General features: G+C 37.2%; 1 protein-coding gene across 1 annotated transcript; it reads left to right on the top strand.

Moving 5' to 3' along the window:
• Positions 1–1,396: 1,396 nt before the first annotated feature.
• Positions 1,397–8,203, top strand: LOC142378108 (microfibril-associated glycoprotein 4-like). The gene is made up of 5 exons (XM_075462337.1): positions 1,397–1,405; positions 2,501–2,746; positions 4,045–4,141; positions 4,238–4,405; positions 7,932–8,203. Exons 1-5 carry the CDS (start codon positions 1,397–1,399, stop codon positions 8,201–8,203), a joined length of 792 nt encoding a protein of 263 aa, XP_075318452.1.
• The last annotated feature ends 4,620 nt before the right edge of the window (positions 8,204–12,823 follow it).

Here is a 12,823-nt window from a genome sequence, read left to right as displayed (position 1 = left end):
AGGAAAAACACACCCAAAGTGCCACCCACAGACACCGGCGACAGCCTCCTGCTGACGTCATGCATGTGCAAACAAAAAAATAGAATACAAAATAAAACAACTCAAAATCAATGTATGGCTCCTACATCTAGTCATCATGACATTACGACTCATTTTAGTTGTGTTTTAGCATTACTCTTGTGTCTCTTTTGGTCCTTTTACTCTCACACATGGACGAGAGTGAGTCTGATGTATAATATTCCAGCCTGAATCTTGCATGTGTTTGTTTTGTTCTTAGAGTCAAACCAGGTAAGAACCTTTCGATTAAAGGATAGTGAATGCACGACTTGTCAATGTAATGCTGAGTTTAGATTGATCTTGTCAAATAAAGAAAAGAACTCATGTGGTTGTGGTACAATGACAGTGAGAACATGGGGTGAGAGTAGATGAAAAAAAAAAGCAGAAATGGGAGTTTAAAAAGTGAGAAAAATAACATGAAAGGTGGGCGCTTCTGTTGTTTCCTGAGCAGTCAAAGGTTGAACCAGAAGACTCTCCAGGGCAAAGATGGTGGTAGTTATGGGCATCTTGCCCACAGTAAACACCAGCTGGAGTTGTTTGTCAAATTGTCAGATTTCACTTCTTTCTGTCTGAATGCATCATGACAATATGTTTAAAAACAACTTCAGTTTTACAGATCACATTATAGATGTAAAATACATCAAATATAATAAAACATGTCATGAATGTAAATGAGTATTTCAGTATTGCTTCATGTTTTAGTGCCACTGTTTGTCTGGACTCAGAAGTTTCAGCGTTTTCCACAAACAACAAAGTTTATTGCTGAAACTGCCATGAAATTTTGGAATTTTCTCAACTTTGCATTTGTCAAACACAAACTGTTGATTCATTATTGTTTTACTTCTTAGGTCACCCTGTAAAAGTGAATGACTTGCCTAAATGAGTAGTTACATGAGGAATTCGGTCAGTGCAGAGACAAACTTTCGTTATTTGTTAGCTCACAAAAGTATTTTAATTTTTTCACACTTTTTTCAGAGTAGCAGGAGCATAATCCTGAATGAGTTTATCTCTTTATTTCTTCTTTTTGCTTTACTTTGTCCTACAAACTGTTTAAAAAAGGTGTCAGAATCAGCCTTAAAAAAAAAGCTCCTTCAGTTTATTCATTAAGTCATATCAAACCACCTCATTCTCAGAAAAAAGCAAAAACATTACCCTCAGTTCCCTTATAATGAACTGGATAATGGGATAGTGACTTTAATAATCCTTTACATTTCTGCTGGGAATAATACCCATGTTGCATGCTTCTGCAGACACACCCACTGGGTGGACTGTTTAAAGCTGCCCAACATGATCCTATTCAACAGACTAACTTAAGCAGTAAAGATTTCTCCTTATCGCGATGATGCAGGTAAGAAAACATTTAGAATATTCAAAATAATGTTTTACAAATGGTTCATTTTGATACTGTGAAGATAATCAACAGTTTGATCAACGCTTTTGTTGATATTTAGATTCAAGTTGTCAGTGTGTAAAATATCAGAAATCTGTGAAATTGTATTGTCAGATGCTCGTACTTACATAAATAATCACGCTTTAGTGATACTGATACGTAGAGCTTCTCCAAATCATAATGATAATACAAACAAATAATTCTTTAAATCGCTTTTTAAACGTTTTTCCGTCCAGGAACTGACTTAAATCATCGCTTTATTGTAGCTTTATCACTTAAATAAATCGATCAAAACAGTTCATACCAGTTAATGATTAAAATCTTTGAATAATAATAAAGTCTTTTTATTATTTATCTGCTGTTGACTTTATGGTGTTACTGGTTGTTGTTAGTTACTCATTAACAGGCTCTCCCAGTTTTAGTGGGCATGTGTCTCTTGCTTTTAAACTTCCGACCTATAAACCCAATATAAGCAAACATCAAGAGTGCATTCTGTGACTCACATATGGGCAGATAGACTTTAGACAGGATGCATTTAATAGGATGAAGCCTGGTTAAACATTAGCATTAGAGCACTGATATATGGCAGGTTTCCAAACTCATCCTGCAGGGAATCCCCAAGTGTTGTAACAACTATATGCAAACAGTGATGTAAATTGGGAGCTTTTACCGTTTTACTCTAAGCTACAATTATTCTTTTTAAACTGCAAGAGATCATATGTCATGTTAGCCATAAAAAAAAGAAAAAAAAGAAGGGTTTATGAATGTTGAATAAGTCTGAAAGAGAAATGGATATGTCTCATGTTTGGTTAAATTCTGAGCACCCAAACAATCCTTTTATAGTCAGATCCCCCAAAACACAATGAAACATTTTCTAAACTATTTGAAGTGGAATCTGTCCACAGAGACACCAGCTGGGGAAATTGGAAATAAACAACATGCATTTGTCAGAAAGCTTGAGATATCCACTGTCAAGTGCCATTCAGGAAGATAAGAATTGGGAAAAAAACTAATCTTTCTTTGTAAATAAGACAAAAAAACATCAACTCCTAGTTATCTGTCCTGAGTGAAAACAGTTCCTGTTTCTTTTCTCTCATCCAGGCGACATTACTCACAGCTTTGCTGGTCCTCACAGCTTCAGCCCACTCCAGCCCCCAGTATTACCCACCAATTGACTGTGATGAAATCTATCGCTATGACAACACAAGCTCCAGTGGGGTCTACACAATCTACCCAGGGGGTCCTACCACGCCGTTGCATGTCTACTGTGACATGGACACTGACGGAGGGAGATGGACAGTGAGTAAACAGTCTAATATACTTTTATCATCACGTCTCTGGGGTTTTATTTAATGAGTAAAATTGATAGATTTGTTTTATCATTTAGGTTTATGCAAAGAACAAATTAGCAAGTGCAACTTTTCTTGATTAATCTGCAGAGTTTGAGGTTATTTATTTCTAGGGCTGGGCAACGATTAACATTTTTCATTTAATTAATCGCAAGATTTCCCTGATTAATCACGATTAATCGCATTAGTACGCAAAATCCAAAAATGAATCCAAAAGTAGTGTATAGCCTTTAGTATTTTCCACATTTTCCATCCGTAGTTCTTAAAGGGAGGATGGGGTAAGGAGTACTATTATTATCAGTTTTTTCCTTTCTTTATTTAAAAAAACAACCTAATTACCAGTGGGTCTATTTTAATCATTTTAATTTGTTAATTTCCGAATTATACATTTTGATTCATATTTTATTTAATATTTTCTTTAAAAAGTCTTTAAGAAGCCTGATTAAAAAAAATTAATTAAAAATAAAATTAAAAATAAAATTAAAAAACCCAATTATCAGTGGGAGCACATCTGTTTTGATAGTAGGTGCATTTTAATTTGTTTGGTGAAATCTTTTATGTTTATGCAGGACTTTATGTGTTGGGGGAGTTCATTCCATTCTTTTATAGCTTTATATGAGAAGCAGTTTTGTGCAAAAGCGCTTTTTCTTTTTGGGATGGTGCAACATAAAACCTGCGTTAATGCGTGAAAATATTTAACAACGTTAAATAATTAACAAGTTAACGCAATAATAACGAGTTAACTGGCCCAGCCCTAGTTATTTCAGTAGAACCTGCAGCAGTTTGTCTGAGGTGAAGTGTTGCAACAGTCCTTGTTATTCTGGTCACCAAGCATAGTTATGGATGACTGTGCTGTATCTTGGTTCAATTGTCACAGTGTTTGCTGCATGCAGAATGATATTTGTGGGAATCAGTTCCAACCACCCCATATTCACTACTTTTACATGATGGATCAGAATCTAGACAGTTTCAAATTTAAGAATAAATGCATACCTGCACCTAGGGCAACACTAATCAGTCTCAGCTCGTATTAATTAGAATTCATCTTACACACATGAAAGAAACATTTTCATTTTCTGTCTGTGTCTGATGGAAAGAGCAAGTGTCTTCCCACACATGATTTATTAAACTTTCCAGAAAATCACGGAAAAGTTCAGCAGGATTTCTAAGAAGATGAAAGATGAAAGCTTCGTGTTGCATGTTGGTAAACCGAGTCTCTCAGTCTGTCTGTTTTGTTCTCCCTCTCAGATATTTCAGAGGAGAACTGATGGGTCTGTAAGCTTCTTCCGGTCCTGGAAGCACTATAAGGCTGGCTTTGGGGATGTAACTGGAGAATACTGGCTGGGTGAGTTCAAGAGGAAAATATACCAGAACAGAAATGTAGTGCCTGTGCTTGAGTTTCCTTTTAATGTCGAATGAAGTCGATCTCTGTGTCTTTCAGGCCTGGAAAACATCCTCCTGCTTACTTTGAGGAAGGAAAATGAGCTGCGGGTCGACATGGAGGACTGGGAGGGAGGAAAGGCCTCTGCTCAGTACTCCTCCTTCTCGATTGGCCCTGAAAACACCGGCTATGAGCTTCATCTGGGGAGCTTCACTGGTGGAGAGGCAGGTAAACGTCACTGTGTGGGTCTTCATTTGGGAAGGTGAATATTGACACAAAAAGGTGAGAGCCCTCCTCACCCAGAAGAAAGAAGAAGAAGAAGAACTTTATTTATATAGCACCTTTCATAGATAAAAATCACAAAGTGCTTTACACAGTAAAACAAAATTACAAAGAGAAAACAAGTTCATATATAGGTACAAAAAGTGACATCGGGCCAATCAACTAAAAGCCTGTCTAAGGAAGAATGTCTTCAGCTGCTTCTTAAAAGAATCCACAGACTGCGCCTCACGACGGGACACAGGCAGTTTGTTCCATCATTTAGGAGCAAAAGCCTGGAAAGACAAGTCTCCTCTGGTTTTAAAGGAAGTCCTTGGGACCATGAGGAGGTTCTGGCCTGAGGACCGAAGGGAGCGGCTGGAGCTGTAGGGACACAGCAGATCAGAATCATAACCGGGGGTCTGCCCGTGCAGGGCTCTCAAAGTCAATGCTAAAATTTTAAAATCTATACGATATTTGATCGGGAGCCAGTGCAAGGAAGATAAAATTGGCGTAATATGAGTCCGTCTGCTTGATCCTGTTAAAAGTCGAGCCGCTGCATTTTGGACCATTTGAAGACGATTTAAAACAGATTTGTTAAAACAAATAAAAAAGAGAATTGCAATAATCCAAACGTGAAGAGATAAAAGCACGAATCACAATTTCCAGGTCAGAGTTGGACAGGAAGAAAGCTCCGGATGAGCATGAAAGAAAACTCTGACGAAAGCATGGGTTGATTGGTTTCAGTGGGAAAAAAAAATTCTAAAGTATTGCATTAATCTTTAAAGCAGTAAGCCAGTTTAAACTTCTTATTTCGAGAGACCATTTGCACTGAAAAGTCTATAAAGGTGAGTTTTTAGCTAGTAAAGACCTGTGTGAGAATAAAAAGCAACTAAACAGAGTAATCACAGCCATTAGATTAGTGATCTGTTCAAATCAAAAGCCTAACGCAAAGACAGCTGACAGAGTAAACGAGGCCTTTTACATTGCCAACACTAAAAAATCTTTGTATTTATTTTCAGAACAACTATCCTTCACTGTGAAGTTCTGACATGCATCGGTCAGTGGGGTTACATGGCTGTGTGAAGTTCTCCCGTCTTTCAAACATGTTGGTTTATTTTCTACCATTGGTTACATTTGTGGTGATTTCATAGTGACCTCTTGTGTTAGAATTTACCCCCGTTTTTATCTGGGGCGGATGTAGTAACTTGCCGGATCTTCATTTTTAAGGATGTCGTTGTTTTGACCGGTGAAGCTGAGCTGGTGAGTTAAGAGATATGTAGAAAAAGTGATTAAAACTTGCGTTAAATACCATAAATATGTTTATGTATGCGGATTATACAGAGAGTAATATGTCCGTGTAATTAATGTTGTGGTTTTGTTTTATACTTGTCATTTTCAGTTGATTACCTGGCGAACGGCACGGTTACTGTATAGGTGCCAATCAGCATAGCATGTAAAGCATAAATGCTTATACAAAATAAACCACAGAAAATACAGTGATCGGAGGTCTGAGCTTGAGTGTGACACTGTTTCATCAGTTCAGAACGCCCTTTATGGTGGGAGTTATTAGACTAAAGTAGTTAGTTTAATAAAACCGTACAATGGCACTGAAAAGGATCGTATTATTGGCTAAATTACAATCAGACTGAGTTATTAAGTGCATGTAGACACCTTAATCTGACTAAGAATTGGATCGGATCGGATTCAGACCCCGAGATAACTGGGTTGAAAGTCACTCTAAACCTGCTTGTAGACGCTGAAGCACGTGGTGAATCAGACTTTGCGTTCTGCGCATGCTCCAGATGTTTTCCCGGGGTCGTGACCCGGAAGTCAAAGGAGACGATATTCCTGTTGTTGTCGCCGTCAGAAAGAAACAAACAACGCGATGGAGAATGCTCCGTTGGGCATCGAGTTTGTGCAACAAGCAGCTCATCACAGACCAAATGTAGAGGGACGTAGCTTCATCTGGCTCTGCGTTCTCCATCTTTCTCCAATGCCTGAGTTTGTTGTTGTTGTTGGTGGTGAAGAGGTCAACAGGAAGTGGCTCTATTAGCAACAGCTGGAATGGGTACAGCGCCACCTATCATACCGGGGTATGACACGCTTTGTGCCTCTGATCACATTCATTCACCGCCACATATCCAAGGAGAATTACCCTTGCTCAACTCAGTCTTATTATAATTTAGCCAATAATCCGATCCTTTCAGTGCCATGTGACCCCACTGACAGGTGGTCTGTGTACGTCCTCAACATCAGTCCCTGTCTTTATGAGACTGGAATTCTTCATTTAAACACAGAGGATCTTTTTTCATCTTTAGCATAAGAATCGTTTCTTGGATAATTCTGAAGTTTGGTTTTTCCAAACTACCATTTTGCGCTTGAAGTGAACATTAGCATGATGGTGGACAAACAACCAACTCTGGGTACCCCCCGCAGTTTAAAGACACACACACGTTGGGTTAATTGGTAATAAACTGAGTATTGACTGTTGACGATCATAGCCTGTTATCTCATCAAAGCCAGAATTTTACAGCCCTTCTAACAATTTTCACAAAGAGGCTCAAATTTGCGCAAAAGTTGTCAGATTAGGACTTTTTTAAAGCACCGTTTATTTCTTTGAGAAGGAGTATGCTGGTTATCGAGCTGCAGATTTAGTTACTAAAGCTTTGAAAACTTACAGAAATATTCGAGTATAATAATTATTATAAAAAAACATTCCCTCTATTGCCAAAAAACATACAAGGAATGTTTAGTGATGGGGAGGGGGGATATAATCTAAGGGGAGACAAAGGTCCGAACAAATATGAAAAGCATATGCGTATCGAGCTGTGGGGGGACTTTGTGGAACAGTCTGGAGACAGAAATAAAACAAAGTGCAAATAGAATTCTGTTTAAAAAAAGGTACAACAAATATTTGGAAACAAGTACATGGAAGAGGAATAAATATATGAATAGAATAGGGTTAATTGTTATATTGTAATTTAATTATTATATGGTATATATTTATGAATGGGGATGGTTTTATATATATATTCATATTTACATTTATATTTACAAGGATATGTGTGTAGTATGTATTTATTTTTGTGATTATATATTTATTTAGATAATTAGGAAGTGTATATATGGCATATATTTATATAGATGTATTGTAGTTAGAATATTTTACAAACTGAGTAGTTAAAAAGGGGTGGGAAACTAAAAAAAAGTATTGTACGTCTTCCCATTCCTTTTTCGAACAATGTGCGGTGTTTTGTTTTGTATTAGCACTTTATGTGATTGAATTTTTTATGTTTTATTTCTCTTTTTCTTTCTTTTGTATGTACAAATAGTTACATGCATTTTCTTTTTTATACATGTTAGAAAATAAAAATCAATCAATCAATCAATCAATCAATCAATCAATCAATAATGGTAAAGCAGTGTGCAAACAGAAATGCTCCATTGTTCCAGCTCAGCTCACACTGTTTTCTTCTGCTTTTGTTCTCTCCAGGGGACAGTTTGACAAACCACAACTCCATGAAGTTCACCACCTTTGACAAAGACCAGGATCAGTGGGAAAAAAACTGTGCTCAGCACTTTCTGGGTGGATTCTGGTACAAAGCTTGCCACATGGCAAATCCCACCGGCATGTACGCACCTCACAATGCCATCGGATTTGAAAATGCTCATGTGATTTGGCATGCGTGGAAAGGCTGGAACTACTCCCTGAAGACTATTGCCATGAAGATCAGATCAGTGACTAAGTGTTCATGCTCACAATAATCCGAAGCATAAAGAATAAAAAAACATTTATTAGGCATTAGTGGGCAGGGTCAACCTCCTGTAAAGCTCCTAAAAGCTAAAGAAGCCTCTAACTTGTGTTTTATGGGGGTTGTGCAGCATTAACCTTTTTACAGAGCAACATTTGCAACATTCTTCTTTGCATAATTAACTCCAGGAGCTCCAGAGTAGTCACACAGAGTGAGACTTCTGGGGGAATATCATCCCTGTTGCCTTTCTGCACCAACGTGTTGAGAAAAATTCAGTGAATGTATTGCTTTATTTTTCTTCTTGATTCACTGTTTCAAAAACACAACCAGTCAGAAAGTCTGCACACGTCTGCTCCATTTATTCATTTTTCTCGATTTTCCTCGAAATCTTTATTCAGCTTCTTCTCTTTGCTGCATTTTGTAAAACGGAACTCAGTCTGTGTTCGACAGTTTTGAAAGGCTTAATATTGGTAGCAGTAGAAGTAGTAAAAACAACTTTTTTAATTATTTAGTGGCTTTCCTTTTGCCACGAGACAAGTTAATGTTTAAAAACCGCAGTTCTGGAGCACTGGGAAGCGCATTTCTTTTTAATCTCACTGATTAAAAAAATATCTGAACTTTTTTGATTTGTTGTGGGTTTTTTAGTGCTGGATGGGTTAACTCGTTATTATCGCGTTAACTTATTAATTATTTAACGGCGATAAATATTTTATCGCGCATTAACGCAGGTTTTATTACTGTAAAAGTCTGTTGAATGCATCACATTCACACAGTTACAGCAAACACCACGAAGCATGGAGTAATAAAATAAAGATAAACTAGCAGCTAACATCACCGCTACAGGTGTGAAGCTCACGGAGCTAACCGGCGCTACTTCCTGTTTTACTTGTTTTTACATAAAAGCAGTATTTCAAAATAAATTTTAAAAAAAACTCCTGCATTTACAGCCAGGTTGAATTGTCTTCTCAGCGTAGTAGTTCCAGTCTAAAATATCACTTAAAGGCAAAACACACAACTGATAGCAGCAAGTCATTCAAGGAAACAGACAGTGGAGCGAGGCTTCTACATAAAAACTACAGAAAGATGCTGATGTTAAAAGTGTGTTTGCACAACAAATGTTATGGCACTTTCATTCATATGGCAGCACATTTAAAATAAAACTAAATGCTAAAAGCTATACACTACTTTTGGATTCATTTTTGGATTTTGCGTACAAATGCGATTAATCGTGATTAATCAGGGAAATCATGTGATTAATTAGATTAAACATTTTAATCGTTGCCCAGCCCTAGCAAATATAATTGTGAACGTATAAGAAAGGACTCGAGCTGAAATAAATACAAATGGGCTGCATTGTGTTTATACCGATCAGCTTCCGGAATCCTATAGAAACCAAACTGCACTGCCACTTTCTTTGCGCACTTTAAACTCTGTGGAGCCTTTTAAAAAGCAGCTGAAGACCTTGCTGTTTAGACAGACCTTTAGTTAAGGTGAAGGTTTTTTATGACATTTTGTTTTATGTTTGATGTTGTGTTTTGATGTGTATGTGTAGCTGTGTGTTCACTGTTTTTTGTTTTGTTTTTTCCCTTGTTTTTTTTATTCTGATCTCACTGTGAAGCACTTTGTGAATCCTTTTCTGCGAAAAGTGCTATATAAATAAATTTTACTTACTTACTTACTTACATACTTTTCTATTGTTTGCTGTTTTATGGCCATGGTGTATGAGATGGTGAGATATTTAATTAACGTTTTCATGGGCCGCTTTTTAAAAAAGATAAGCACAAACACCAAAACGTTTTCACAGATATTTACTGTGTGCGGTTTAAACCTGCTGGAAATGTACAACGATAATAAATTCCATTATAACTACAACTGTGAGTTTCTTCATCACAGCAAAGGATTCAACATTAAAAGCCACTGTGAGACACCAGCTCTGTCAGGTGTACACAGTGATGACATGTAGGCTGCGGGGTCACCTGACACATGGTGTCACTGTTGTGCTGAAGAACCTTGTTGGGTTCTAAGCTGGATTTATGGCCTGTTTGAACTGCATTTCTTAAAGTTGGAAAGCTTGGAAACTCCATCCCCCGTGTCGTCCATTTAAAGCTGCAGTCTGCAGGATTTGTTGTTGTCATACGTAAAGTCCTAATTTTTGGCATTTTAAGAGTTTACATGATCTATCAGAACGCTTGAAGTTGAAAACGGTGACCTCCGTAGTCGCAAAATGCAAGAAATGCTTATTTTTTAACCGAAAAATAAAAAGTTATTCAACTTCCTGTCCCGCCCCATCAAAACACATGAGAACTCGTGCACGTCTACGTGCACGCCAGATGCGCGTACACGACTCCTCATTCATCAACTCACCGGTCATTTGCGATCATGGAAGACACAGTAAGTAGACTAGCCCGTAATGAAGTTCAATAGTCTAGATAAATAAGCGTGGGGACGAGCCTACCTTGTATCGCGCGTGCACAATCGGTGATTGACAGGCAGCAGAGCCCAGCTCGTAACCTGATTGGTTACCTTTTACCGGTCCGGTCTGCAATTTTGTAAACAAACCTGCTGGCTTTGGAGGGACCTAGCGGGACATATAGGGGACCTAGAGAACTCATTTTTTTTTGTATTGGGGTATTTAATGTACTACTTTCAGAATCCCCGGACAGTTCCAGGCATTATGCTTGAAAAAGAGTTGCAGACTGCAGCTTTAATGGTGAGCACGTGTGTCTTCATCACCCCTCATACAGAGCTGAGGTCTGGACAGGCTGACGTAATTTCACACAACAAAGTAAACTGTTGAAGTTCCGCATGATCGAGGACAGAAAATGTTTGTCTGTTTTCATACCTTTTTTTTTTTCAAATAAATGTGAATTCAGCATAAAAACACAACAGAAGTTATCCGGCCAGCTCACACAATGAAATTTGCTTACTTGCTCTGACTATAACGGACTATATTCGGATCTTTTTCAGTGATATTAGTTTGCAAACAGGTGATTGTGCAAAAGCAAGAATAATACAAGCCTTTGAGGGGTCCAGTTAGGCACAGGACCTCCATTTGTCAGTGAATGAAATGTTGAAAACAGGTGACTACTGACATAAAAAGGTGAGAACCCTCCTCACCCAGAAGAGTCTCTCATTTTTTTCTCAATAATTTCTGTTCAACTACATCTTGTCGTGTTACTTTTAACCCTTTGTGCGGTCTTAACATTGTGTTTACTCCCCTTATCCTACGGGTCAGAAATGAGCCGCCCTACCAAAGCCCCAAAATAAAGCAACTTCATTGAATTTTAAATCCAAAATCTATTTTGTATGATGAAACCACCTGTTATTTATCTATTCAACTTAATTTAATACATTTTTATCAGGTATTTTTTGTTACACAATACAAAAAGACAATCACCAGTTTTCAGGATTACACTTTTTTTTTTTTTTTTACCACAAACCAACTGTCAGCTGGACCAACAGTTTTCTTATTTTCTCAGTATTCTTTTACATAATAAAGGTTTATTATTGCTATTATATAAATGTGAAGTAATTACTTCTGAATTAATTATATTGAAGGGAAAAAAACAGTGAACTTTTTTCTGGTGTTTAAATGTTTTTTTAATTCACGGGTCAAAAATGACCCATAAGACAATCTTTGTGCCCTAGTGGTGTACAGCCCACATGGAAACATAAACAAAAATAAAGTATGACTTTTTCTAATGATGGGGTCCCTTTAGGAAAAGTCATAACATTTTGAAAAAAATAGTCAAAAATGCACAACTGGACCAAATATGATGAGTATCACTATCTACAGTGTGGAATTAGAGGAGAAAGTACACCCCAAGTGGAGAAAAATGTCCCCTATCAGAGATTAAGGTTAAGAAAAAACCTGAACAAATATATAGGTCTTAATATATTAAGAAATCATTGAATTATTGAAATGAACGCAGTGTAGTTTATTGAGAGTAATTTAAATAGGCTCGTTAGGTACAGAAATGACCACTTCTACGCAGTAAAGTTGAGGATGAATGATGGTGGTGTTTATTCTCTAATGTTGATTGATTGGTTTATTCTCTCAGGTGCAGAATAATAACTGCGGTGCTTATTTTGTGTTTATTATAAAGATCCGCTCTCGTTTCAGTCAAATTTATGATGGAAATAAGCTCAAGCTGCTTCTGTAAGATAAAAAAAAAGCTGGTTTGCAGACCCAGAATATTAGGGCCAGGCATAAGAAAAAATATTTATGTTTTGCCTGTCGAGAATAAAGTCGAAATGTGGAGAATAAAGTAATTAGATAGAATAGAATGCCTTTTATTGTCACTATACAATAATGAGATTAAAAGCATCTCCTTTCTCAGTGCAGACATGAGCATTTAAAAAAATATAATAAAATATAACAATCTTAGACATAAAAGAATAAAATATAGTACAAAAGGGGTGGTGGGGGGTAGGTGCACAGAGATATTACTATATATATGAATAAATACGCATTCAAGTGTGGGTTATTGCACATAACAGGATGGACCAGAGGAGTTGACTTTATTCTCGACATGTGGACTTAAATCTCGACAGGCAAAATATTATTATTTTTCTTATGCCTGGCCCTAATAGTCTTCCGTACCTTCCTCTGTCTCTATAGGACCCAAAGTAG

This window comes from Odontesthes bonariensis, chromosome 4 (assembly GCF_027942865.1).
Source record: "Odontesthes bonariensis isolate fOdoBon6 chromosome 4, fOdoBon6.hap1, whole genome shotgun sequence".
Taxonomy (NCBI): domain Eukaryota; kingdom Metazoa; phylum Chordata; class Actinopteri; order Atheriniformes; family Atherinopsidae; genus Odontesthes; species Odontesthes bonariensis.
Note: the sequence above shows the minus strand (reverse complement) of the source record. Positions and strands in the feature narration are given on the sequence as shown.